Genomic DNA, 24186 nt, shown 5'->3' with positions numbered 1-24186 from the left:
GCAAGGACTAAGGGAGCTAATACGTATAAAGCACTTAGGGCAGCAGCTCACACATAATTACTGCCACACTTCTATTAACTATTAGTATTTCAGTCATAAGTCTCATCTATCTTTCTAATAATACCGAGGGGTGTTTATGTTTCCTCTTATAGGGAGCTCATGATTCCATTTGGCATCCTTTCCTTTTTAATGATTCTAATATTTGTTTCTTATATTGAATTGATAACTACATCCATTACAGCTTCCACCCCACTGTGCACGGCTCTAACTTTCTGAGATACATAGAATAAATTCTCTTACATTTGACTGGCCTTCAAACTTGACACCTGTTCATTGAGCACATACCAGATTCCAAGCATCAGTATGAAAATTAACTAGCCATAAATCCTGACATTAAGTATTTTAAAGTATAGACAGAAAAGAAGTGGGAAAGATGCTATTTGGGTCTTTCATAGATCTTTTCTTCCTTTGAATCCAAGGTTTCCTTGATACACTGTTGGCAAGCCAAAAATCCAACTTACAAACTTAATTCACAAACAGTTGTGAGTTTGAACATACAAACATAATATAACGGCTACATAATAGAAATTGTGTGATATTAGTACATGAATACACAAATAGGTTAATAGAACTGAAATAAAAAATCCAGAAGCAAACCCTAAGTATGACAATTTAGTCTATGATAACGGTAGTATTGTAAACCAGTGAGAAAAAGAGGCAATTTTAAAAAGAAGCTATTAGGATAACTGGAGGGCCATACAGAAAAATAAGACATTAGGTCCATTCCTCACACCATACATCAAGATCAATTCTGATGAACTGGAGATTAAAATTCAAAAAAAAAATTCAATCGTACAACTATTAGAAGAAAATATAGGTGACTTTTCTCTTTAACCTTAAAGTGGGTAAATTTTATTCTGACTAAACTCTGGAGGCAAGAAAGAAAAGCTAATGCATTTGCTTATGTTTAAAAAAAAAATGCACCTTTTGCATAGCAGAAAAAACCCAAGCAAAACACCAAAAGCAAAATCAAAAGACAAGTAACACACTGGGAGAAAATATTTGCAATGTATATGATGGGAAAAGTATTACCATCCCTAATGTGTAAAGAGGTTCTAAAAATAAAGATTAACAATCCTACAGGAAAATGGGCCAAAGATAAGAAAAGCTCATGGAAAAAAGAAATGCTAATGGCCTTAATCATGTGAAAAGCTTCTCAACCTACTTCTTAATAAGAGAAATGCAAATTAAAACTACTCTGTAAAGCATTTCTCATCTGTTAGATTGGCAAAACTCCAAATATTTCACAACATACTTTGTTGATTGACAGTGAGGAAACAGGCAGCTTCACCATTCCTGGTGGGAAAAATACTACTCTAGAAGGATATTTGATGTCTAGCAAAATTACACATGTATTTGCCTTTTTATCTCACAATTTCCCTTTTAGGAAACTATTCAAACAATAATCCAGAAAAATATGAAAAATTGTATGCATGAGATGATTCATTATTGCACCAAGCACCAGAATAAACTATGAAATGTGCATGCATTGGAGCACTATGCAGCTATGAAAAAGCAATGAGGAATACCTTTATATTGTAATCTTCAGAAAAAAAATTATATAGTGAAAAAAATCATAGCAATGAAAAGTATACTAGCATACTTCTATTTATCTAAGAAAGAGATGTGAATATATGCATATTTCCATTTTTTAAAAGGGTAAAATAAAACAAAATGTTTATGTTAGAGGTACTAAAGAAACAGGATAAAAAGGACAGTAATAGCAAATAGATTTTTCTGAATACACTTTCTTTTCTAGATTTGATCTTGGAATCATGCAAATATTTACATAGCTGTAAGAATTAAATATGAAAAAAGCAATTCCTAAAAATCAAAAGGAAAATAAAAGAAATGAACCTGTTTATTTGGTTGGTAGAATAATGCACAGAGAGGAACTATTCTAGTTTAAATCACAGTGATTTGACTGTACATCTCCAGTGGAATATAACCTAAAAGCAAAAAGAAATGCAAAAAAGAAAATTTAAAGTGTTTCTGGTAATCATATCATTGGTGATAGTGTTCAGAGACAGTTGTATGCATGCTGAGGAATAAAACAAGTAATTATGTTGATGTCATTAAGAACCAGAATTTTTGGCATCAAAGAAAGGAAACAGAGATGTAAGAATGATGAAATTAAGTAAAAATCCTGTAGTGGGTTTCCCTGGTGGTCCAGTGGTTAAGAATCTGCCTGCCAGTGCAGGGGACACAGGTTCAATCCCAGGTCCGGGAAGATCCCACACGCCGTGAGGCCACTAAGTCTGTGTGCCAGAGCTACTGAAGCTGGCGCCCTAGAGCCTGTGCTCTGCAACAAAAGAAGCCACCAAAATGAGAAGCCTGCTTACCGCAACTAGAAAGTAGGCCCCTGCTCTCTGCAATAAGAGAAAGCATGCAGAAATTAAAACCCAGTGCAGCACCCCCGCGCCCCCCACACACACAAAGCCTGTAGTACTAAATTTGATTCAGAGATCATCATGAACATTGAAAGTGTTTTCTTTAAACAAAAAGAATATATCTAGCTCTAACCACTGAAAAGACCCAGAAATATGGACCAACTCAGTAGCAATGAATGCCTGCTGTGACCAGACCCAGGCTGTGATTTTTAAACAGCACTTCTCACTAAAAGAAAGCTGAGCTCCTTAGGAAAAATGGCTGATTACAGGTCTGGAGCAAGAAATGTATAGATGGAACATTTCTGATGCCAGAGAAGTCATTAAAGAGGCAAAAGAACTCTTTCCTGAGGAACAAATGTCAATAGGCTCCCAATGGCCAAAGGTGAAAAAACTGCAAATCAATTAGGGTGTTATATAAAATGAATTAAAATACATCAAATATATTTAAAACTGTAAGTTCATAACAGTACTCAAAAACCTAATTGGCTCCCTCTAAAAGATGCTGGAGAATCAACTCATTATTTTGCAAACTGTAATAGAATTATTTATTCTGACTTTTCTCAATGAACTGTGTTGTATTTCCAGGCAACCAAAGAATGGATGACTATAAATGTCTCTTTATGAAAGTTATTCCAGCTAATAAACAAAGAAGGAAAAATAAAATTAAAATATCACCATTTTCCAACCCTGAATGAATTACTTGATCTAGGCACTAATCAGCAGTAACTGCTAGCATCGCAAACAGGGAAACAGCAAGACATTAGGTACCCGGTGATGAAAGCACGGACATATTGCTTTTGAAATATTCTTGCTACAAAACTAAACCTACACCTCCAGGTCTAACTAGCAATTTAGAAGAAACATACGGAACAGGAGTGTTAGATGACATGAGGGAAATGCAATCAGAAAAACCTAGACTGTGGGAGTCTCCACAGGACAAATAACCTGATCTTTTTAAAAATAAATTACAGGGAGAAAAAAAGAAATGGAGAAAGAAATCCAGTGGATTAATAGAGACTTATAAGACATTAATCAACTGGATCTTGATTCAATCAAATTGTAAAACAAAGTAAAAACTGCTGAGAGAACTGGCAGAAATGTGAACACTGGATAACTGATGGTATTCGGGAATTCTTTTCAACACTTTAGGACTGAAATAGTATTGTGATCATGTTTCTCTCAAAAAGTTCTTATTTATTTTAGATGCATATTGAAATATTTTTTAATGATATAATATCTGGGATTTGCCTCAGAAAGCCAGAGTTAGGGAGGATTGGGTATGAATAGAGATTAAAACCAAATTGTCCATGAGTTGACAATGCTGATATTGGGTGATGGATGGAAAGGGATTTATTATACCATTCTCTCTATTTGGGGATATGTTTGAAATTGCCCATAATAAAGAAGCTTTTTAAAAAAATCCCATTTATGAAAGGTATTTGGAATATAGAGTACAGTATCCTAGACACTATATTACATGTTTTAGAGGACATTTGAACCTAGGTTCCAAATTCCCTTCCTATATGAGAGACGACATCATGTGTAATACTTAGACCCATGGAACCTGAAAGGAGGCATGTGTGACCTGTCCCTGACCCCTGGAAGCATGTGCCTATAACCGAGATTTAGCCAACTGTATGGCCCATGCACTTTTACTACATTTACTGATATATTTGGATTATTTCTACCATTTCATATATGTTCTTCTTGAATTACCTGTCTTGTTTCGCTTTCTAACCATTTTCATATCTTGTTTTTTTTCCCTCTACTTCTTTAGAATTTAGATTTTCTTTTTTTTTAATCTTTTTTTTTTATTGGAGGCTAATTATTTTACAATATTATATTGGTTGGTTTTGCCATACATTGACATGAATCCGCCCCGGGTGTACATGAGTTCCCCTTCCTGAACCCCCCTCCCACCTCCCTCCTCCCCTTATCCACCCTCTGGGTCATCCCCGCACACCAGCCCCGAGCATCCTGTAACATGCATCGACCCTGAATTGGCGATTCGTTTCACATATGATAATATACATGTTTCAATGCCATTCTCCCAAATCATCCCACCCTCACCCTCTCCCACAGAGTCCCAAAGACTATTCTATACATCTGTGTCTCTTTTGCTGTCTTGTATACAGGGTTATCATTTGCATCTTTCTAAATTCCATATATATGCGTTAGTATACTGTATTGGTGTTTTTCTTTCTGGCTTACTTCACTCTGTATAATAGGCTCTAGTTTCATCCACCTCATTAGAACTGATTCAAATGCATTCTTTTTAATGGCTGAGTAATACTCCAAAGCTTTCTTATCCATTCGTCTGCAGATGGACATCTAGGTTGCTTCCATGTCCTGGCTATTATAAACAGTGCTGCGATGAACATTGGAGTACATGTGTCTCTTTCAATTCTGGTTTCCTCGGTGTGTATGCCCAGGAGTGCGATTGCTGGATCATATGGCAGTTCTATTTCCATATCTATGATTTTTGTGGCTTCTCTAGGAATTTCAACAGATTACTTTATCAGAATTTAAAGTCAACTAGGATCTTCTCCATCTTCACAAACAATATAGACATTTTAAACACTTTATTTACAATCACTCTCTCCCAACCTATTTGCAATTTTCATCACGCACTGTAATTTTAATAACCCCACATACATTACTGAAGTGTTAATAATTCTATAATACATTACTAAAGTGTTATTTACCATGAATATTTCTTTACATTTTCTCATATATTTATACTTACTCATATATGAGCTAATTATTATTCTTTTATTTCAGAATTCCTTCTGAGCTCATTTTCCTTGTATCTGAAGTATATCCTTTAAAAATTTTTTAGTTAGGATCTGTCAGCAGCAAACTCAGTTTTCTGTCAGAAAATAGCTTCCTTTTACCCTAGTTTTTGAAGGAATTTTTTAAATTGAATGTACATGTAAAAGTTGGTTTTTCTCTCAGCAATATAGAAGATGTTATTTCATGGTCTTCTGGATTCCACTATTGCCACCGGAAAGTCTGTTGTTTTTCTAATTATCATAAAATTTTAGGTAGTCTATCTTTTCTGACTGCCGTAAGGTCTTCTCGTCATCTTTGCTTATCTATGGTTCCATGATATGTCTAAATGTGAATATTTTTGTATTTTTTTACTTTGGACAGGTTGACTTCCTGAATCTGAGAATTGGTGACTTTCAGCAGTATGGGAACATTTTCAGTCATTTCTATTCAAATATTGCTTCTGCTTAATCCTCTTTCTATCATCACCATTTGGAATTCTAAGATATTAGACCCTCCTTCTCATTTCTACATGTCTCTCAACCTCTTTCTTTCATATTTTTTTCTTTGTCTTCCAGGGTGATTTTGAATAATTTCTTCAGCACTATTTCCCAGTTTAGTTAGCTTTTCCTTTAATATCCATCTAGCTGTTTAATCCATCCACTAAGCTTTTAATTTCCATTTTTATGTTAGTCATGTTTGAAATTCTATTTTTATCCAAATATGACTGGTCTTTTTATAGTCTCCTGCTTCTCACTCATATTTAAATCTCTTTAAAAAGTTATTAAATATACAACTTATATCTGATAGATTCAATGCTTGAAGACTTTGTAGGTCAAATTTGGCTGTTCAGTGCTTTTGCTGGTGTTTGCTCTTGGTTATTTTTCCGTTCTCTGCTTCATGATTTAAAAAAGAAAACTACTTGAAATCACATTCCTTGGAACTCTAGCTAGGAGAAATTTTGTGGCCTGGGTCTTTCTCAGAAAGGATTTGTACACACTTTTGCAGATGCCTAAAAACTTCCAACAATTTTAAGCTAAATTTTCCTCTTGAGATTCTCCGGACCTGAAATATTTTGATTTTAGATGACAGGCACGAGGGAGGGGCTCACAGAGGAGAAGTTTTCTTTTCTTCCTGGCTCAAGACTGAGACAGGCAATCTTCACTCAATGAGAATGTGGGTGGGCGCAGTTCTGGCCCATCTTCTTTATATCCAGATAATTGGCCTTTGCCGTCAGTCCCTGCTTTATGGGAGGTAAGGGGTAGGGGTTATGTTATTAGTCTCTTACTGTTGGTTGAGCCTTGTGCTTTGTGGTCCAGTTGTGTCCTACTCTTTGCAACCCCAAGGACTGTAGCCTGTCATGCACCCCTGTCCATGGGGATTTTCCAGGAAAGAATACTGGAGTGGGTTGCCATGCCCTCCTCCAGCTCAAGCCTTAGGCTTTGTGTCCTGCCCTCTATATACTCCATGAAACTGGGATATCATAAGCTTCAAGTTACCAGGTTCTTAAGATATAATGGACTCATGCTTTCTCTGGTTCCTACTTTCACTTCGGTTTTGGTGTTTGTATTGATTTCCTTGGGCTGTTGTATAACAAAGCATGGCCAACTGAATTATCTAAAACTACTGAAATGTACTCTCTCACAGTTCTGAGGCTAGAAGTCTGAAATCAAGTACTGGTAGGCAGTGCTCTCCGTAAAGCTCTAGGGAAGGGTCCTTCCTCTCCTCGTCTAGCTTCTGGTAGCCGCAGCGTTCAGTGGCTTGTGGCATCATAACTCCAATCTCTGTCTCCATCTTCACATGGCCATCTTCCCTCCGTGTCTGGGTCCAAAGCCTCCTTCTTTCATAAGGACACCAGTCATATCGGATTAAGGCCCACCCTGACCCAGTATGACCTCATCTTAACCTGATTACATCTGTGAAGGTCCTATTTCCAAATATGATCATATTCACAGGTACAGAGGGTTAGAATTTCAACATGTTTTAAAGGAGATTCAATTCAACCCATAACAGTTGCTAGCCACCTTTTCATTCCTTGCCAGCTCCTGAATTCTTTCTTATATATTCTAGTATTTTATAGCTATCATCAGTATAATCTGTCTGTCTTCTATTCAATGTCAGCTCTTATTTCTCACTCTTTTCATTCTGCTTGCCCATAGCAGTTCCCTTCTTTTTTTCCCCATTGAGTTGTGGACTTAGAAATTGGGGAAAACAAGGCTTATTAGAATTGAGTGCAAAATAAGAATAAGGTTATAAATGAGGGCTCTGTAGACACGATTGTGTAAAGTAGAAGAAAATTACTGCATGGACACGGTAATACTTTTTGGTGAATGCACAAAGAACATTTCTTCCTAGATCACTGTGGTATATCTAGCTAGGCTTTTGAATCATAAAGACCTGAGAGTGAATCTTTTCTCTACCTCTTATAAGTCATATGACTTTGAGAACATATTATGTAAGCTCTTCATTTCACAACTTCCTCATCTGAAAAAGGGGGTATTATGATAACAGCCAGTTTTTAGGGTGCTTTGTAGATGGATGAAATAAGTAAAGTGCCAGAGAAGGCATTGAATATTTGTGCAAACGACTCTGTTTCTGTGAGCCAGATGGGTAAGGACTTTGAATAAGTTGCCTCTGAATAAGTGAGGGGAGGAAAGCAATGTCTCTTTTTTTTTTAATCACACAGCAGGTGAGATCCTAGTTCTATGACCAAGGATTGAACCCAAGTTAATTCAAATTAACTAGCTGCTGTCCTCAGCTCTGCCAGCCAACAAGTTGCTCGGTACCTGCTTTAAAAACCACCGTTCCTTCAACTCCATGACACTTCACCTCTGTCAAACAGGAGGGAATAGGCAGAAAAAAAAAAAAGCCAGGCAACATTTTGTATTGTATTTTACACCCCCAGCACAAAACCCCCAAATTTTAAATAAGTATTGAAAGCCTCACCCAGGCCCACACTCTAGAACAGCTTTATATTAATAATCTAGGCAAGGAAAAGCCAGAAATCTCACACCACTCTGTGACTGACTCACATATATGTTGAAGGCAGAGTTCACAAATCTAAGTCCTTTCTCCATTCCCGGACATTTTTACCCAGAAAGCCTAAGTGACTAGAGGCGGTTCTGCCCGCTCAGCCAATTCCCGGCAGCAGCTTCTAGTGAAAAATATTATGTTTCGGGGCAAGCATTTATCCAGGAGTGTGTGGAAATGAGATGGTGAGGACGCAAATGGTGAAGAAATGACTGGTGTAGGGGGAGCAGAGGAATGAGGGCGACTATCAGGCTCTGTCCTCTGTGAATACATTAGCTCCCCAACGAACTCATGTATCTCGACTGCCTCCAAAGCAATTTCTTTGGGTTTCACTGAATACAGGTGTCTGGAAGTATTCTCTAAGCTCGGCTTCAGACAAGCTGCTCCAGCCTCCAGAACTTAAAGCCCTAGCATTAAGTCTGGGTGACAAGTCAGGCCCATGCAGCCTGCCAGGCCACTGTTGTTGTGAGATGCTCACTAGAGATGCCCAGTCTCCTGTCAGGAAAGGGCAGGGGCTGTCCAGCGCCACTTGACTGCCCAGTGGGTAGTGGGGATGGCTAAGGAGGGTTATCTAAGCTGGAGTCCTTGAGTGGAAACTGGAGATCACTAACAGGAGATGCCAGATACACACACGGAGGTCAAAGGGGCAAGAGTGGGGTCACTGGTGGGAACGAGGCAGACGCTAGGTGCCCTGCATGGAGGGTTGGCAGTGAGGGGGAACAGCTCGGATGACTGCCATGAACACAGCAGGTACGAGGGCTGGCCAGGGACTGGCAAGCCTGCAGTGCATGTGTGCCAGGCTGCTTAAAGATCCCCAGGGAGAGGACAGTGGGGACAAGTCCAGCTTACATGTTGCTTTTTTCATGAGGAGAGAACCACAACCTGGGCAGAGCGGTGGTCTTCCCTTTATGGGGCGAGGTCCTTCCTTGCATCCCTGATCACATTTCTGTCAACTGCCAAGGGACCGAATGTGTCTCTCAGTCATGGGGAAGGGTTCCTTTTGGAGTTACCTTTTCCTAGGCTCAGAGAAAGGGGTCAGTGCCTTGGAAACGTTCCTAGATGTTGAGAAAATAAATGGTGCCTAGTGTGGATTCACACCACACATTGATAGCTGCAAAGGGCCCTGTACTTTGGGGCAGGATGGTGGATATCTCTGGAGAGTGATGTGAGGCATGTACGTGCCTGAGGGTCTGACCACCATGTGGTGGGTCAGGAACCTGCTGTGAGCCTGGCTGTGCTTTGCTGTTTATACTCCATGAGTTTATTTCTCTGTGGCATTCTCTTGACAAAGTCTTTAGGAAGGTGCTGTGGGCCACTGTGGAAGAGATGGAGAATAACAGAGAAACCTCGAGGGGAGGTGACAGTGAAGAGAAGCGACTCTGAGGGTCCCTCCTGTTCACCTCCCTGTTCCTGGAGCTCCCTTTTGCTCACTCCCTGTGAAATCTGCATTTGGTTTCAACACAGAGGCTTATTTCCTTGATTTGGGAGCTCAACTCTCTCATGTTCCCACCCCAGCCAAAACAGTTTCTGATGTTCTCTTCTTCCTGAAAATTCTATAGGTCCCAACCTGTGTCTCTATCCCATCCCCAGCAGCCCTGACCACATATGCATGGACCAAGGTTAGGGACTGGATGTCCAGCATCAGTCCACCACCGTCAGCCCTGAGCCAAATTTCTGCACCCCCTGGACTCATTCACCCACTGGGGAGCTGAGCCAAGCCTTCCTGGTGAGAAACCCTGCTCACCCTGATCCCGAGCTCAACATTTTCGCCTCCGTAGACCTCCATGCCTTCGTCCAGCAAGCCGATCTCCTGGAAGTACTGCCGGTCCACAATGAAGCAGCCGATGAGGGCAGGGCTCCTGCAAGGCATGGAGAGATGGTGGGTGGTTAGCAGAGTGGCCATCTCATGGGGGTCAACAGAGCAGGAAGAGCAGTGCTGCCTTCCTGCCAGGAGGGTCTGGCCTTCTCCCTTCCTTTGCTGCCAAAACTGGTGTGAGCCTTGTTCTCTGAGTGGCCCTCCCAGATCCACCCTCATCAACTACTCCAGGCAGCCTTTTCCATCAGGACAGAGGCAGATAGCTCCTGTCCCGTGACCAGGCATCATTTTTGGTGGTGCTTGCCTGTGTGTCAACCAGAGAAGTAATGCTTAGTCTGCCAGTCTTGACCACATATCTCTATCTCTGGCTGTCCTGACCCCTGCATTTTGAACCACAAAGCTGGTCTCTGTTTCTACCGATGTACCCACAACAACTTTCCCACCCTTCACCTTGGTCCCTTCAGAGAGATGAGCTGGGGCTTTGGATAGCATAGTATATCATTTGGATTTTATCTGTGGATAAAGGAATGTCAACGAAGAATTTTAAGCAGACAGTGGTAATAAGCAGATCTGTGTTTGTAAAAAGAGTACTCTGGCAGCCATGGGGTGATCGATTGGAGGAGATTGGGTAGAAATTGAGGAATCCGGTTGGGAAGCCTATTGTTATATCCAGGTGAGCAATGATGAAGACCTGGGCTGGAGTGCCAGGAATGGAGATAGGGATTGTTTAAAGACATATATTGAGGTAAAATCAGCAGAACTTTGGGACAGATGAACTCTGAAGGTGAGAAGGAGGAATCTAGATGCCAACTGGCCTTCTGCTTGATTGATGATGGGGTGAGGGTCATTGATAGGTGGATAGAGATGAAGCTGGTTTTAGAAGGAAGAGGGATTCCATGCTGGGAAAATTGATCTTAAGGTGACTCTGGGTCTCCAGGGGGAGATATCCAACAGGCAGGGCCTAGGTGGCTGGTATGGGTTGGAATTCAGCAGGGGTCTTAGGCTGGAGCAGTGCGCCAACAGCTGGTAGGGCCAGGAACTGAGAGGCCTTTCCTAGTAAGCGTGATTGCAGGGCTCATGGCTGTGTGCAGACACCCAGCACAGACTGTCACGAGGAGATTTACATTGGGTGAATCAGCAAGAGACGGAGTGGGCTGCTTCTCTGCTGAGAGCATCATCTTACACAAATAACATTCAATTGTTCCACTGCACACTAGTACCACTTCTAGCCCCTGTGCAGCATCTTATCAGCCGGTGGCTGAGGAACTGGAGGGGATGAGAAAGAAAAGGAGAAATGAAGAATACTCAGTGATGAGAAAACTGTCACTCAAATGCAAATGGACTCATCTTTGAATTTGGAAACTCATCAAGGTGGAGAAACAGCTATTTTGCAGGCCATTTCTTTGGAGAATGCTGATGCAGGAGGCTGCGTGGGGAGACTGGTGCCTTGGGGTCCCTGCCTCTCCTGCTTTCAAACTGAGTCAGTTCAGTTCCTCAGTCATGTCCAGCTCTTTGTGATCCCATGGACTGCAGCATGCCTGCTTTCCCTGTCCATCACCAACTCCTGGAGTTTACTCAAACTCATGTCCATTGAGCCAGTGATGCCATCCAACCATCTCATCCTCTGTCGTCCCCTTCTCAAATTACAGCCTTCTATTCTGAAAGGCCTCAGCTTTTGCACTCAGGGCAGTCAATACAACCCAATCAATTGCTCCTTTAGGTTGAGTTCTGGTGGGGGGTGCTTGACCTGCCCTTAGAGGTGACTGCTAGGAGAAAGGGTCCCCATTCTGGCTATGCATCTCTGAAAGAAGTTCCCAAGCCTCCCTGAGCCTCTGATTCCATATCTAGCAAATAGAATCAACTATAACCTCACAAGGATTAAATTAAATAATACAAAGCACTTGAAAACCTCTGGGACATAACTGGAACTAAAAAGATCATTTTTAAAAGATGCACTTGCACACTGAAGAAGCCCAGAGAATCCCCTCTCTAAGTGCACAGTGATTTTAAAACATCGATCCTGCAGTTAACTCTCAGAATTTTCCTTGATGTTACTGAAGTGTTGAGCAGGGCAGGGCATTCCAGGATACAAAGGAGGGAGCCTTCCCCTCATGGCCAGGCCCAGTCAAAGCAAGAACAGAATCTAAAATAGTTTCTCTGGGAAGAGCACAGGCATCCTCAGTCTACTACTTATTAACTGGCTAGGGTATTAAGTGGACCCACTCAGCCTGAAAGTGTTATTGATTTATATCTTGCCTCATTCCCCAAAGGGTTAGAAATAGTTTATAAGAAAAAGTAAAATACTTTATAAAAACAGAGATAAATTTCTGAAAAGCTACAATTTCACCCCAAATTAGGGGTCATTTAGAGTGCATGAGTCTTCCTTCATGGTTCTTAATGCAGACCCGCAAAGTTGATCCTAAACTTCCTGGTGGCCAAAGAGAAACACACATGGCCTTTGAAATAAGATTCAGAGTTCCCACGTGGAAATGTTATACTAATTTCTCAGGAATAGAAAGCTTTCAGTTTGAAAGAAATTTCTCATGTCAGTCCTCTTAAAGAGGTCACTTTGGGATGTACGAACACCAGTCTCAAGGCCATCTCTTTAGAGCTCAATAGAAGATCTCTCTGGGCTCTGTTTATAGCTTACATCATGTGTGGGCAAAGCATTAAAGTGTAGCTCTGCGGAAATAGGAGCCAAGGTGGGCAAGATACATGTGTATAACCCACAGTTTGCTGTGAGGCAGCTTCATCTTCCTATGGGGTATAAAACCAAGAATGTTCTTTCAAAGTCTTCCATTAATATAAAGTTAAATTTTTAAAATTAATTTTTGTATTGGAGTATAGTTGATACACAATGTTGCATTAGTTTCTGTTATACAGCAAAGTCAGCCAGTTATATATACTTACATATCCACTCTTTTTTAGATTCTATTACCATACAGGTCATTACAGAGTACCGAATGGAGTTCCCTGTGCTATCTGTGCACGCATGCTCAGTCACTTCAGTCTTGTCCGATTTTTTGTGACTCCACGGACTGTAGCCTGCCAGGCTCCTTTGTCCACAGTACTCTCCAGGCAAAAAAAAACTGGAGTTGATTGCCAGGCCCTCCTCCAAGGGATCTTCCCCACCCAGGGATTGAACCAGTGTCTCTTATGTGTCCTGGATTGTCAAGTGGGTTCTTTACCACTAGCGCCACCTGGGAAGCCCTCCCTGTGCTATACACAGGTTCTTATTAATTATCTATTTTATATATGGTAGTGTTTATATGTCAGTCCCAATCTCTCAATTTATCCCTCCCTCCTCCTCCTTGCCTCAGTTAAGTTTTTGATATAGATTAGGTGATGGATATTTGAGGTTCAGATGATACGCTTTGTCAAGAACCTAGAATGCAGGTTTAGTGATTAAGTCCTGGCTGATGCATTTAGAGATGAGGGGAGCAGAAGCAGCTAGTACCAGTGCAGACTTCGGCAAGAACGCTCGATGTGTGATGATCTATTTCCCACCAACAGCAGTCAACAGACCTAGGGGTAGAATTCAGCCACACCAGTTCTGAGCTCAACAGTGCGTGCCTGGGAGGATGATAGTTAGGTGTGGAATCCAGCTGATCTGGTTTTGGATCCTGTCTTCACTGGCTGGAGCCTTTGGCAGGGCCATTCGCCTTTGTCATTCTCTCTTTCCTTATCTTGTAAAAGGGGAATGACACAGTGAGCTGTCCCCAGGTTATGACAAAGAGCAGATGAGACCACATGTGTGGTCTTGCACACAGTGACCTCTCAGCAAACATTTATTAATAATAACACAGAAGTCTGGCACAGGTCTGACAGACAGATGACAGAGACAATGCAGGAAAGATGGGTGGAGTTCTCTTCCATCTTGTTTTAAATATGAATATGGCTTTTTTCTTCTGGCAAGGAAAAATGCAATCCCAGATAATGATCAACCATTTTCAATGATATTTTTCATAATCTCTCTCCCTCATGTAACACAAAGCAACACCAGTTTCTAATCTCCTCTTTCATTCCAGGCATTGTCCCCTCGGCCACCTTCTGATGCCATCTGTGCATTTAATGGGCAGGGCTTTGTAGGGAGCATCAGACACCTGGTCAGTGACTAACCAGGTAGAAATAAAGGCTGCTGTGGCTGGCTTTTTCAGGAGTCCTGACCCATAAGATAAAGGCCACACAGAGGAGTCACTTGAGTGTCTCTAAAGGCAGCAGCAAAGACAGAGTTTGGGATCTTAGAATGGCAGTTTGAAGCCACTTTTGACTGAGTCCTGCAGGGTAAGTTCAAACATCAGCCAGGCATACAAGGGCCCCGGGGTGCACCAGCCGCATTGCCTGGGGCTGCCCCCTCCCTGTCCTCCTTCCTTCCAGACCCCATGAACCTTCTCTGTGTCCATGAACTCACTCTGCTCCTGTGAATATGCATGTCCTTGCTCCAACCTGGCAATCTCCTACCTTCCCGTAAAAACAAGTGTGAATATTACACTCTCTATAAAGGATCCCCACCCCCACACTTCCCATCAGCATGGGGAATACTTTGTTATTCCAATTATTTTGTCTGTCTTCCCTATATTCTAGGCTTTTGAGGGCAGGAATCGAGTGGTGATCGCTATAGATCCCCAGCACACAGCACAGTAGTTGCCACCCAGCAGGTGTCCCACAGCATTGTGTTGAAATGAGTAACTTTGAGCCTTTGAATGTGTTCTGGATGCCACAGCTTTTTTAAAAGGGATCATCAGTATGTATACCTATGGGTGATTCATGCTGACATATGGCAGAAACCAACACAATATTGTAAAGCAATTATACTCCAATTAAAAATAAATAAATTTAATTTTTGAAAAAGGGATCACAGAGGCTGCAAGCTGTGACTGAAGGTCATTTGTAATTTCTCTCCACCACCCCATCTTGCCCCATAATGGGGCTGGAGTTTGGGGAATGAGGGTCAGGCTGGGCGGGGAGCCCTTGTCAACACAGGGAGATTCCCCAGGTAAGAATACATTACCTGATTGGGGCCGTGGAGTTCTCCAGCTTCCACCAGGCCTTGGGGGGGTTGAGGTAGCGGCACCACAGCTCCCAGTCAAAGCCCTGGGCTGCCAGCGGGTACTCTTCTATCTCAAAGTTGTCATATTTGATGTTGTCAAAGGATGGGGAGATGATCCGTTTCCGGTTCTCCTTAATGCGGGTGAGCACGGGTTCAGCCCTAGGCAGGCAGGAGGGGGAGGGAGATTGGCACCTTCTATAGCTCCTTCCCCCGCAGAAGGAGGAAGGGACTCCTGGCTCTTTCCTCCAGGGGAGAGCTGCTCTGCCTCCCACCCCCATACTGCTGGGTTACACAAGGCTGGACTCCTCATTCCGTGTGAACCAGGCTGAGAGGACAGATTCTCAGTACCTTAGATCCTGATGTCTGTTTGGTTTCCTTTATTCCATTAGAAAAAAAAAAAGAAATCAAGACTCAAGAAAGAAGAAAGAAACAGTTCTGAGGTTCCACGGGAAGCTTTCAACTTGGGCTTTGATTTTGCTAAAATTCAATGTGTCACCCAGGAGGAAAAAGCAGATGAGGATGGCAGACACACAGAGGTGAGAACAAACCTGTCTCCACCCATCGTGTGGTGCTTCTTCAGTCCTTCCAGGCGTGCCACCCCCACCCCATGCATCCCCACCGCCCAAGGAGAGGTGAGGGGGCTCCTGCTTCCACAGAGCCCAGAGCCCCTGTGGGTACCAGGCGGGTAAAAGGTTTGCAGACAGGAATGATAAGCTTCTCATTAATAATGCATTTGTTGCATAATTGTTTATTCAAATATGCTTGAAATAGTAAGTGTCCCTCTCTTCTCCTGGCCATAAATCCATGAAAGTGCTTTTTAAACAGTCACAAATGGTAAGCAGGGACTTCAGCTATAAAAAATGCCTGCATGGCAGCCTTAATCCGGACCCACTATGTCCAAGTACGCTGTGTGCACGCCTGCTGCTCCCTCCTGCCAAAGGGCCCTCCTCACTCTACTCTGGGGAGGCAGAGGGTGGTGCTCAGAGTTCAAGAGGGACAGCAGACCCCAATGCTGCCAGGCACAGTGGCTAAGAGGGTGGTACACTCGGCCATCCCCAGCACCCGGGCCCCACCACACCCGGGCTCTCTGCAAAACCACCCCCAGTGGACCACACAGCATGCCCTTCGGCCTGCAGGGATGTCAGCATCAGGCACCTTGTCTCTGCTTGGCTGAAGCCACTGAGGCCTTGCCCCTCCCAGCACCTGAGCAGCCCTGGCCAGAGAAAGAAAGGTGCTCTAAGACCTAGTTTTACCAGTGGAATGAATCTGAGATTTTCTGCTACCTCTGATCTGGAATCTGGAGGGAGCCCAGGGTACTTAGCTCCCTTTGCTCTCTTGGTCTTGGCCCTGTCTGTGGGGCTGGGCTTCAGTTCATGTCTGATCCAGCTCCCCTTTCCTGGGGGTTGCAGCCTGGTCCTTAGTTGGGCTGGAACTCTCACTTTGCCCCAAGTATTTACTCTTCTCCCCCATCATGTCTCCTAGAGGACCACGTCGGCCCTTATGCCACCAACCCTTGAGACACTTTGTATTGACCTGTTGATCCCTGACCCTCTCCCACCCTGAAGGGCCAGCCTGGTGCCTGGTCACCTGCACACCCAGATGCTGACCCCTTTCCCCCATCATGACTGAGATCCCAGTGGGCTTTGCACCCTGGACCACACTGGGACTCAATGGGCACTTACCAGCCCACATTGAACTCCACGTGGGCATCAAAGAGCGCCACTACGGGGGCAGTGGCGGCCCTCCAGCCGCTGACCCTGGAGCGGATGAGGCCTTCCTGTTTGCTGTGCCGCACGACCTTGATGAAGCCTGGCTTCTGGCCGTTCACCTTGTCCACGTACTCCGTCAGCTTCTCCTTCAGCTCCTCTGTGAGTGAGAAAATGCACTGTTAGCATGGGGAAGACGTTCACCCTTCCAGGGTGCGCTGACCCCCCGAGAGAGGCAGGAGGGGCCAGTCCCTTCCCCAACAAAGCTCAGCTTTGAGGAGAAAGACAGAGGTGAAAACAATATTTATTATGCCCAGCAACATGAACAGGGTCACCTGCTTCACACACACGGTGCATTTAATCTTCACAACAGGCCCTTGGGAAAATCCAGCTCTGAAGTTTGATCAGTTTGTCCAATACCCTGAAGTTATGAGTGGGAGTTCAGTTTAAGCCAGGTCTATCCTGGATGTTCATTGGAAGGACAGATGCTAAAGCTGAAACTGCAATACTTTGGCCACCTCATGCGACGAGTTGACTCACTGGAAAAGACTCTGATGCTGGGAAAGGTTGGGAGCGGGAGGAGAAGGGGACGACAGAGAATGAGATGGCTGGATGGCATCACCGACTCTGTGGACATGAGTTTGAGTGAACTCCGGGAGTTGGTGATGGACACGGAGGCCTGGCGTGCTGTGATTCATGGGGTCGCAAAGAGTCGGACACGACTGAGCGACTGAACTGAACTGAACTGAATGACCTCAAAGCCCCACTCTTTCTCATCTGTTCAGGGTCTTCCTTCTTCCCCAGTGGTCTGCATCAGTCCTCCCCGATCCCCAGAGAAAGTTCCATGTGTAAAGATCATAGCTTGAGACCCACTCCTTGCCCGGAACTCCATCTTTCCAGGAAGTGGATGACCAAGAGCTGTGTAAGTGACTGGCATCGACTTGTTGCTGGGTGTCCCTGGACCTGGCTAAACATCCAGTTCCCCTGCATCTTCATAACTGCATATGACCCTGCAGCAGCAGAACAGGGCAGCACGTTCATTGTGTTTTCCATAGCAGCTCAGGCAACACACTATGACACCTCCCTCCTCCCAGACAGTGGCCTAAGTGGGCCGCATTCACCCACTTCCAACCACAGCACTTCCCTAGGACTTGATTTCCAACTGCCCCTCCTCCTATCTTCCCAGCTTGCCCAGGGCCCAAGGCTCTGGGACAGACCCAGGTGGGCTGAGCCCCGCGTGTCCCTTGGTGTCCAATCTTGGGTCTTGCCAGACAGGCAGCCCACTAGGAGTGAGCAAAGGGCAGGAGGCAGTTGGCACAGCACCTGGCACATGGTAGGTACACCTCCTGGCAGGAACTTAGGGTAGCAGAAAGAGGACAGCACTTTGAGTCAGCAACATAGCATTTTAATTCTATTTGCCATGGAATTAGCCTTGTGACCTGTTATTAAACCACTGCCTGATGTCCATGGGGATGTTCAGATAGAGTGAATGTACTTTGCACATAGGAAGGACATGAATGAGGGGGTGAGGAGTAGAAGGTAGACTATTATGGATTGAATTGTTTCTCCCCAAAGGCTTTGGTCTGACCCTAGACTTTAGAACACAACCTTATTTGGAAATGGAATCTTTACAGATTTAACCAAGTTAAGATAGGTCATTAGGTCCTAATTCAATAGGATTAGTGATCTTATATTAATAAAGGGGAAATTTAGACAAAGAGACAGACTACACAGAAGGAAGACAGGGTGGACAGATGCAGAGATGGCCATCTAGCAGCCAAGGAACATCTGATGGTACCAGAAGCTGGGGAGGAAGCCTGGAACAGATCCCTCCCATCTTCAGAGGGAGCACCTTGATTTTGGACTTCTAGCCTCCAGAAGAGTGAGACAATACATTTATGTTGTCACTCAGTCTGGGGTGCTTTGTTCTCTGCAGCCCCAGGGAACAGATATGGTTGTTATGAGGATTAATGGGAGTGACACCTGTGCAAAGTGAATAGCACTCTCTAGCCTGTTTACAGTTTCCATCACAGTGGGAGTTGTAAAAGCTGGGGGAGCTGACTGTCCCTGGAAATCGAAGGATCCATCTCTGGCTGACAAAGCCCGCTTCACATGCTCTGGTCCAGGACCACTTCTTCCTGTTCTGGCCTGCCCCCAGCTCCGAAGTCTGCAAGCAGCAAAGCCACAAGAGCCAAACAGGAGATACAGATGTGTGCTGTGGCCTCATGCCCAGGAAAGGCAACAGAGCATGATGGCTACTGCTGGAACTGGTAGCAGGTATTGGTTTCAAGTCTTTTACCACATGATGCTGGCCAAACAAAAGGCTGGGTGAGATTAGGCCCCTAGGCTGCTTTTTGCACCACTGCTTGAGTTACCATTAAGGAGATGAGAAAACTGAATCTGAGGCAAACAAGCTGAGAGGGAGGCAGACTTTTGTGCTAGACAACTACTCCCTTGCTCTGTGACCTTGGTCAAGTCTGTGGGAATCCCAAGACCTCAGAGTTAGGACTTGGAAGTTCATTTTGAACCAATTTCCCATCTAAGGTTTGAATCCCCTCTGTGGATCCAGATGAGTGATCATCCAGCCCCTGCAATGGACAGAGAACCCCATACAATCTATTCCAGGTATTAGATTTTTTTTTCCTTTTACTCTTTAAATGCCACAGTTCCTCAACCTTCCACTCATTTGGGGACCATTGAGGGCAGATCAAGTCCCTCTTCCATGTGGCAACCTTTTAGAGTTGAGGACCATCCTTAAGTCCTTGCTGTAAATTTCTCTAGGTCAAATGTCTTTAATTCCTCCTTGTATTTCCTCATCTCTTGTAAGTTCAAGTTCTTTTATCATGGTGAACTTCTCCTAAAAATGTAAGTTTTTCTATAATGCTTTTAAATTACAAAGCTAGAATTGGCTCTTTTTTTTTTTTCTGGAGCAAACTGAGCTGTATAGACTAGAGGAAATTAATCACCTCCCTGAATCTAGAATTGATGTACCTGTTAATATCATAATAGCTTAAGGTCACATTAACTCTGCCTACTTTTGACACAAATTAACCTTACTAGAAACATATACTTAGATTCTCTTCATGTGATGCTGCTGAGTCAGGCCTCCTCCATCCCATCTCTTCATGGATGCAGGTGTGAGTGGATGGATGCAAGTGTGATGGATGGATGCAGGTGTGAGTGGATGCACACATGTATGCTTGTGTGTGTGTGTGTGTGTACTCCAGTGCTGTGAGTCAAAACAAGGATCTTTCATTTACTCCCCTTTAATTCAATCTTTTCAATATTTACAGCACTTCTCTGAGGTCAGAATGCGTTTTCCCCTTGAGTCCGTTATCCACTGCTTTGTTATCTAGCTCTACCAGCTTTCCAGCTTCTGCAAAAGTGATGAGCATGTGGCTTTTGTCGTTGTTCAACTCATCCTTTCAAACAGTGTGACCCTTGTCTGGGGCTAGGCTCACTGGGGGCTGTCAGGCATTCTCATTCAGCACAGAGAAAATTCGGCTGACTTTTGGGTCACACCAACATGCTGTGCAGCTCACTCTAGCCAATAAGAAAATGACCTTGTGTTCTCCCACTGACTGGGGAGGCCTGGGAATGCGGCTGTCTCAGTAATGGCAGGAAGTCATTGGTACAGTGGCATAGGTCGGTGTACCCTTACATGCTTACAAGGTCTTAAAGCATGGTTGCCAGGAAGCCTCTTAAAATACATACTGTTTCATCGTTTCAAAGGTCCACTCTTCATGGATCCAAAAAGGATCTTCATAGATCTTTCATAGAGCTCATAAAGCCTGATGTTTGGACTTTTGATGGTGGTCATTAAGTGGTGAGTGCACACAACGTGGAATGAGCCTGGGCTAGCACCAAAGGACCTCTCTCCCTGCCCCCAGGGAGGACAGATCCCTGGTCTCCTTCCCCACTCTCAGGTGAGGACACCGCCTGTGGGGACCACTGTTACTGAGGTGTTGCTGGGACAGGGCTGTGGGTCATCGCCACCAAGTGATGTACCATGAATCCCGCCTCTCTGAATTCTCATCCTGGGTGGCCGCTTTGCACCCTGATTCTCAGCTGACCCTGGGACAACAGAATGCAGCCAGAGGGTCCCTGTGAAAATTCCAGGCCTAGGCCTTCAGAGGCCTTGCAGCTTTTTCTGCCTTTGCTCTCTTGCTGCCCTAAGTAAGGAAGCTGGCCTCCTAGGGGATGAGCAGCCCAGGGAGTCCCAGGCATTGAGGTCATCTCACTGAGGCCCTACAGGTGTGAGTGAGGCCATTTTTTTTTTTTTTTGCCAAGTCGTGCAGCATGTGGGATCTTAGTTTCCTGAACAGAGATCAAACCTGCACCCCCTGAAGTGGAAGCACCAAGTCTTAACCACAGGACTACTAGGGAAGCCCATCTAGGGATATTTTATTTTATTTTTTTTAAGATTTTATTTTTTAATGTGGACCATATTTTTTAAAGTCTTTATTGAATTTGCTACAATAATGCTTCTGTTTTATGTTTTGGTTTTTTTGACCCTGAGGCATGTGGGATCTCATCTTCCTAACCAGGATCAAACCTGTACCTCCTGCATTGGAAGGTGAAGTCTTAGCATTCGACTTCCCAGGAAGTCACGTGTATGGCCATCTTGGATCCTTCAACCACCAGTAGATCGCAGTCACATCAGTGATCCTAGCTGACATCATAGAGCAGAGACAAGCTGGGCTTATTACAGAATTGTGAGGCAGTGAATGGTTGCTGTTTTAAGCCATGAACTTTTGGGGTAGTTTGCTATACAAAAAAGCTAATAAAATGGGATCTACTGTCTCGGAACAGTGCTGGGTTTAAAATAAGATTGTGAATTCCTGATGCACAGGAAATGAAACCAGACACAGACGAGCCAGCTTAGAAGGTGGTAGCAAGAGATGAGAAGGCTTTGTTTTTTGTAGGAGTTGCCTGCCCCTTTGTAACTCTGAGATCTGCTAACTTTTAACCAGAATAAAGATTTCTGGTGGACCAGCCAGGAAAAAAGATTCTGTTCTCAGTCTGTTGTATATCAAATATTAGTTATTGACTGGAAGAGAGGATTCCCTTCAGTTCAGTTCAGGTCAGTCGCTCAATTGTCTCCGACTCTTTGCGACCCCATGAATCACAGCACGCCAGGCCTCCCTGTCCATCACCAACTCCCGGAGTTCACTCAAACTCATGTCCATTGAGCTGGTGATGCCATCCAGCCATCTCATTCTCTGTCGTCCCCGTCTCCTCCCACCCCCAATCCCTCCCAGCATCAGAGTCTTTTACAGTGAGTCAACTCGTCGCATGAGGTGGCCAAAGTACTGCAGTTTCAGCTTTAGCATCAGTCCTTCCAATGAACACCCAGGATTGATCTCCTTTAGAATGGACTGGTTGGATCTCCTTGCAGTCCAAGGGACTCTCAAGAGTCTTCTCCAGCACCACAGTTCAAAAGCATCAATTCTTCGGCAATCAGCTTTCTTCACAGTCCAACTCTCACATCCATACATGACCACGGGAAAAACCATAGCCTTGACTAGACGGACCTTGGTTGGCAAAGTAATGTCTCTGCTTTTTAATATGCTATCTAGGTTGGTCATAACTTTCCTTCCAAGGAGTAAGCGTCTTTTAATTTCATGGCTTCAATCAGCATCTGCAGTGATTTTGGAGCCCCCCAAAATAAAGTCTGACACTGCTTCCACTGTATCCCCATCTATTTCCTAAGAAGTGATGGGACCAGATGCCATGATCTTTGTTTTCTGAATGTTGAGCTTCAAGCCAACCTTTTCACTCTCCTCTTTCACTTTCATCAAGAGGCTTTTGAGTTCCTCTTCACTTTCTGCCATAAGGGTGGTGTCATCTGCATATCTGAGGTTATTGATATTTCTCCCCACAATCTTAATTCCAGCTTGTGCTTCTTCCAGCCCAGCTTTCCTCATGATGTACTCTGCATATAAGTTAAATAAGCAGGATGACAATATACAACCTTGACGTACTCCTTTTCCTATTTGGAACCAGTCTGTTGTTCCATGTCCAGTTCTAACTGTTGCTTCCTGACCTGCATACAGGTTTCTCAAGAGGCAGGTCAGATGGTCTGGTATTCCCATCTCTTTCAGAATTTTCCACAGTTTATTGTGATCCCCACAGTCAAAAGCTTTGGCATAGTCAATGAAGCAGAAATATATGTGTTTCTGGAACTCTCTTGCTTTCTCCATGATCCAGCAGATGTTGGCAATTTGATCTCTGGTGCCTCTGCCTTTTCTAAAACCTGCTTGAACATCTGGAAGTTCACGGTTCACATATTGCTGAAGCCTGGCTTGGAGAATTTTGAGCATGACTTTAACCAGTCCATTCTAAAGGAGATCAATCCTGGGTGTTCATTGGAAGCACTGATGCTATAGCTGAAACTGCAATACTTTGGCCACTTCATGCGACGAGTTGACTCACTGGAAAAGAGTCTGATGCTGGGAGGGATTGAGGGCAGGAGGAGACGGGGACAACAGAGAATGAGACGGCTGGATGGCATCACCGACTCGATGGACATGAGTTTGAGTGAACTCTGGGAGTTGGTGATGGACAGGGAGGCCTGGAGTGCTGTGATTCATGGGGTCGCAAAGAGTCGGACATGACTGAGCGACTGAACTGAACTGAACTTACTAGCATGTGAGATGAGTGCAATTGTGCGGTAGTTTGAGCATTCTTTGGCATTGCCTTTCTTTGGGATTGGAATGAAGACTGACCTTTTCCAGTCCTGTGGCCACTGCAGAGTTTTCCAAATTTGATGGCATACTGAATGCAGCACTTTCACAGCATCATCTTTCAGATTTGAAATAGCTCAATTGGCTTAGCCCCCACCAAACAACTGCTTAAACAATTTTTTAAAGGCCTGAAATACCCTGGACAACACTCTTTAGTCTTGGCAAAGTCCCTTACTTAATTAGATTTTCATGTTTTCCTTTAAACTTTGCTAACTGCCACAGCAAGAAAGAACAATATCAAAAACATTTCAACTTGTGCTAGAAAACTGTTGTGTAAGATATTGCCTATTTTATATATACATGGACTATCTCTCAGAACTTAGCTCAAAAAACATATAAAGAACTTGACGTTTTCTTTATACTTAAACACAAACACCTAACCTGTTATATTTACTTTTTTTGCCAAGGCTGCTAGGAAGCTCAGAGACAATATAATGACTAATCACAGGGTTCTACCAGCATTTTTCCTTCTCTGCTTTTGTTAAAGCTTTAATTTTCAAGTTGCCGTCTAAAAGCTGCACTGTCTTTTACCTTTGGTAGCTACTTTGTTTTTTGAAATATCTATAAATAATTTTTAATAAAGTGTCTTCATAAGAGCAGGATAGGGGTGTGAATGTGG

At 43.8% G+C, this 24186-nt stretch overlaps 1 protein-coding gene across 3 annotated transcripts in view; it reads right to left on the bottom strand.

Moving 5' to 3' along the window:
* The window catches only part of GALNT18 (polypeptide N-acetylgalactosaminyltransferase 18), a 361090-nt gene that overhangs the window by 91441 nt on the left and 245463 nt on the right, over positions 1 to 24186 (bottom strand). For 2 of the 3 annotated variants that reach the window (XM_055423366.2, XM_055423365.2), the window contains exons 4-6: positions 16798 to 16981; positions 15077 to 15274; positions 9994 to 10108 (exon numbers count right to left, since the gene is read on the bottom strand). In XM_055423366.2, the coding sequence (XP_055279341.1) occupies positions 9994 to 10108; positions 15077 to 15274; positions 16798 to 16981 (497 nt within the window). The remainder of the gene's footprint in view (positions 1 to 9993; positions 10109 to 15076; positions 15275 to 16797; positions 16982 to 24186) is intronic. The other variant, XM_055423367.2, reaches the window with a different exon arrangement.

The sequence above is a fragment of the Moschus berezovskii genome, chromosome 14 (genome assembly GCF_049115385.1).
Source record: "Moschus berezovskii isolate FMDL1 chromosome 14, NW_MosBer_1.0, whole genome shotgun sequence".
Classification (NCBI taxonomy): Eukaryota; Metazoa; Chordata; class Mammalia; order Artiodactyla; family Moschidae; genus Moschus; species Moschus berezovskii.
This window is presented reverse-complemented; position numbering and strand designations above follow the sequence as displayed.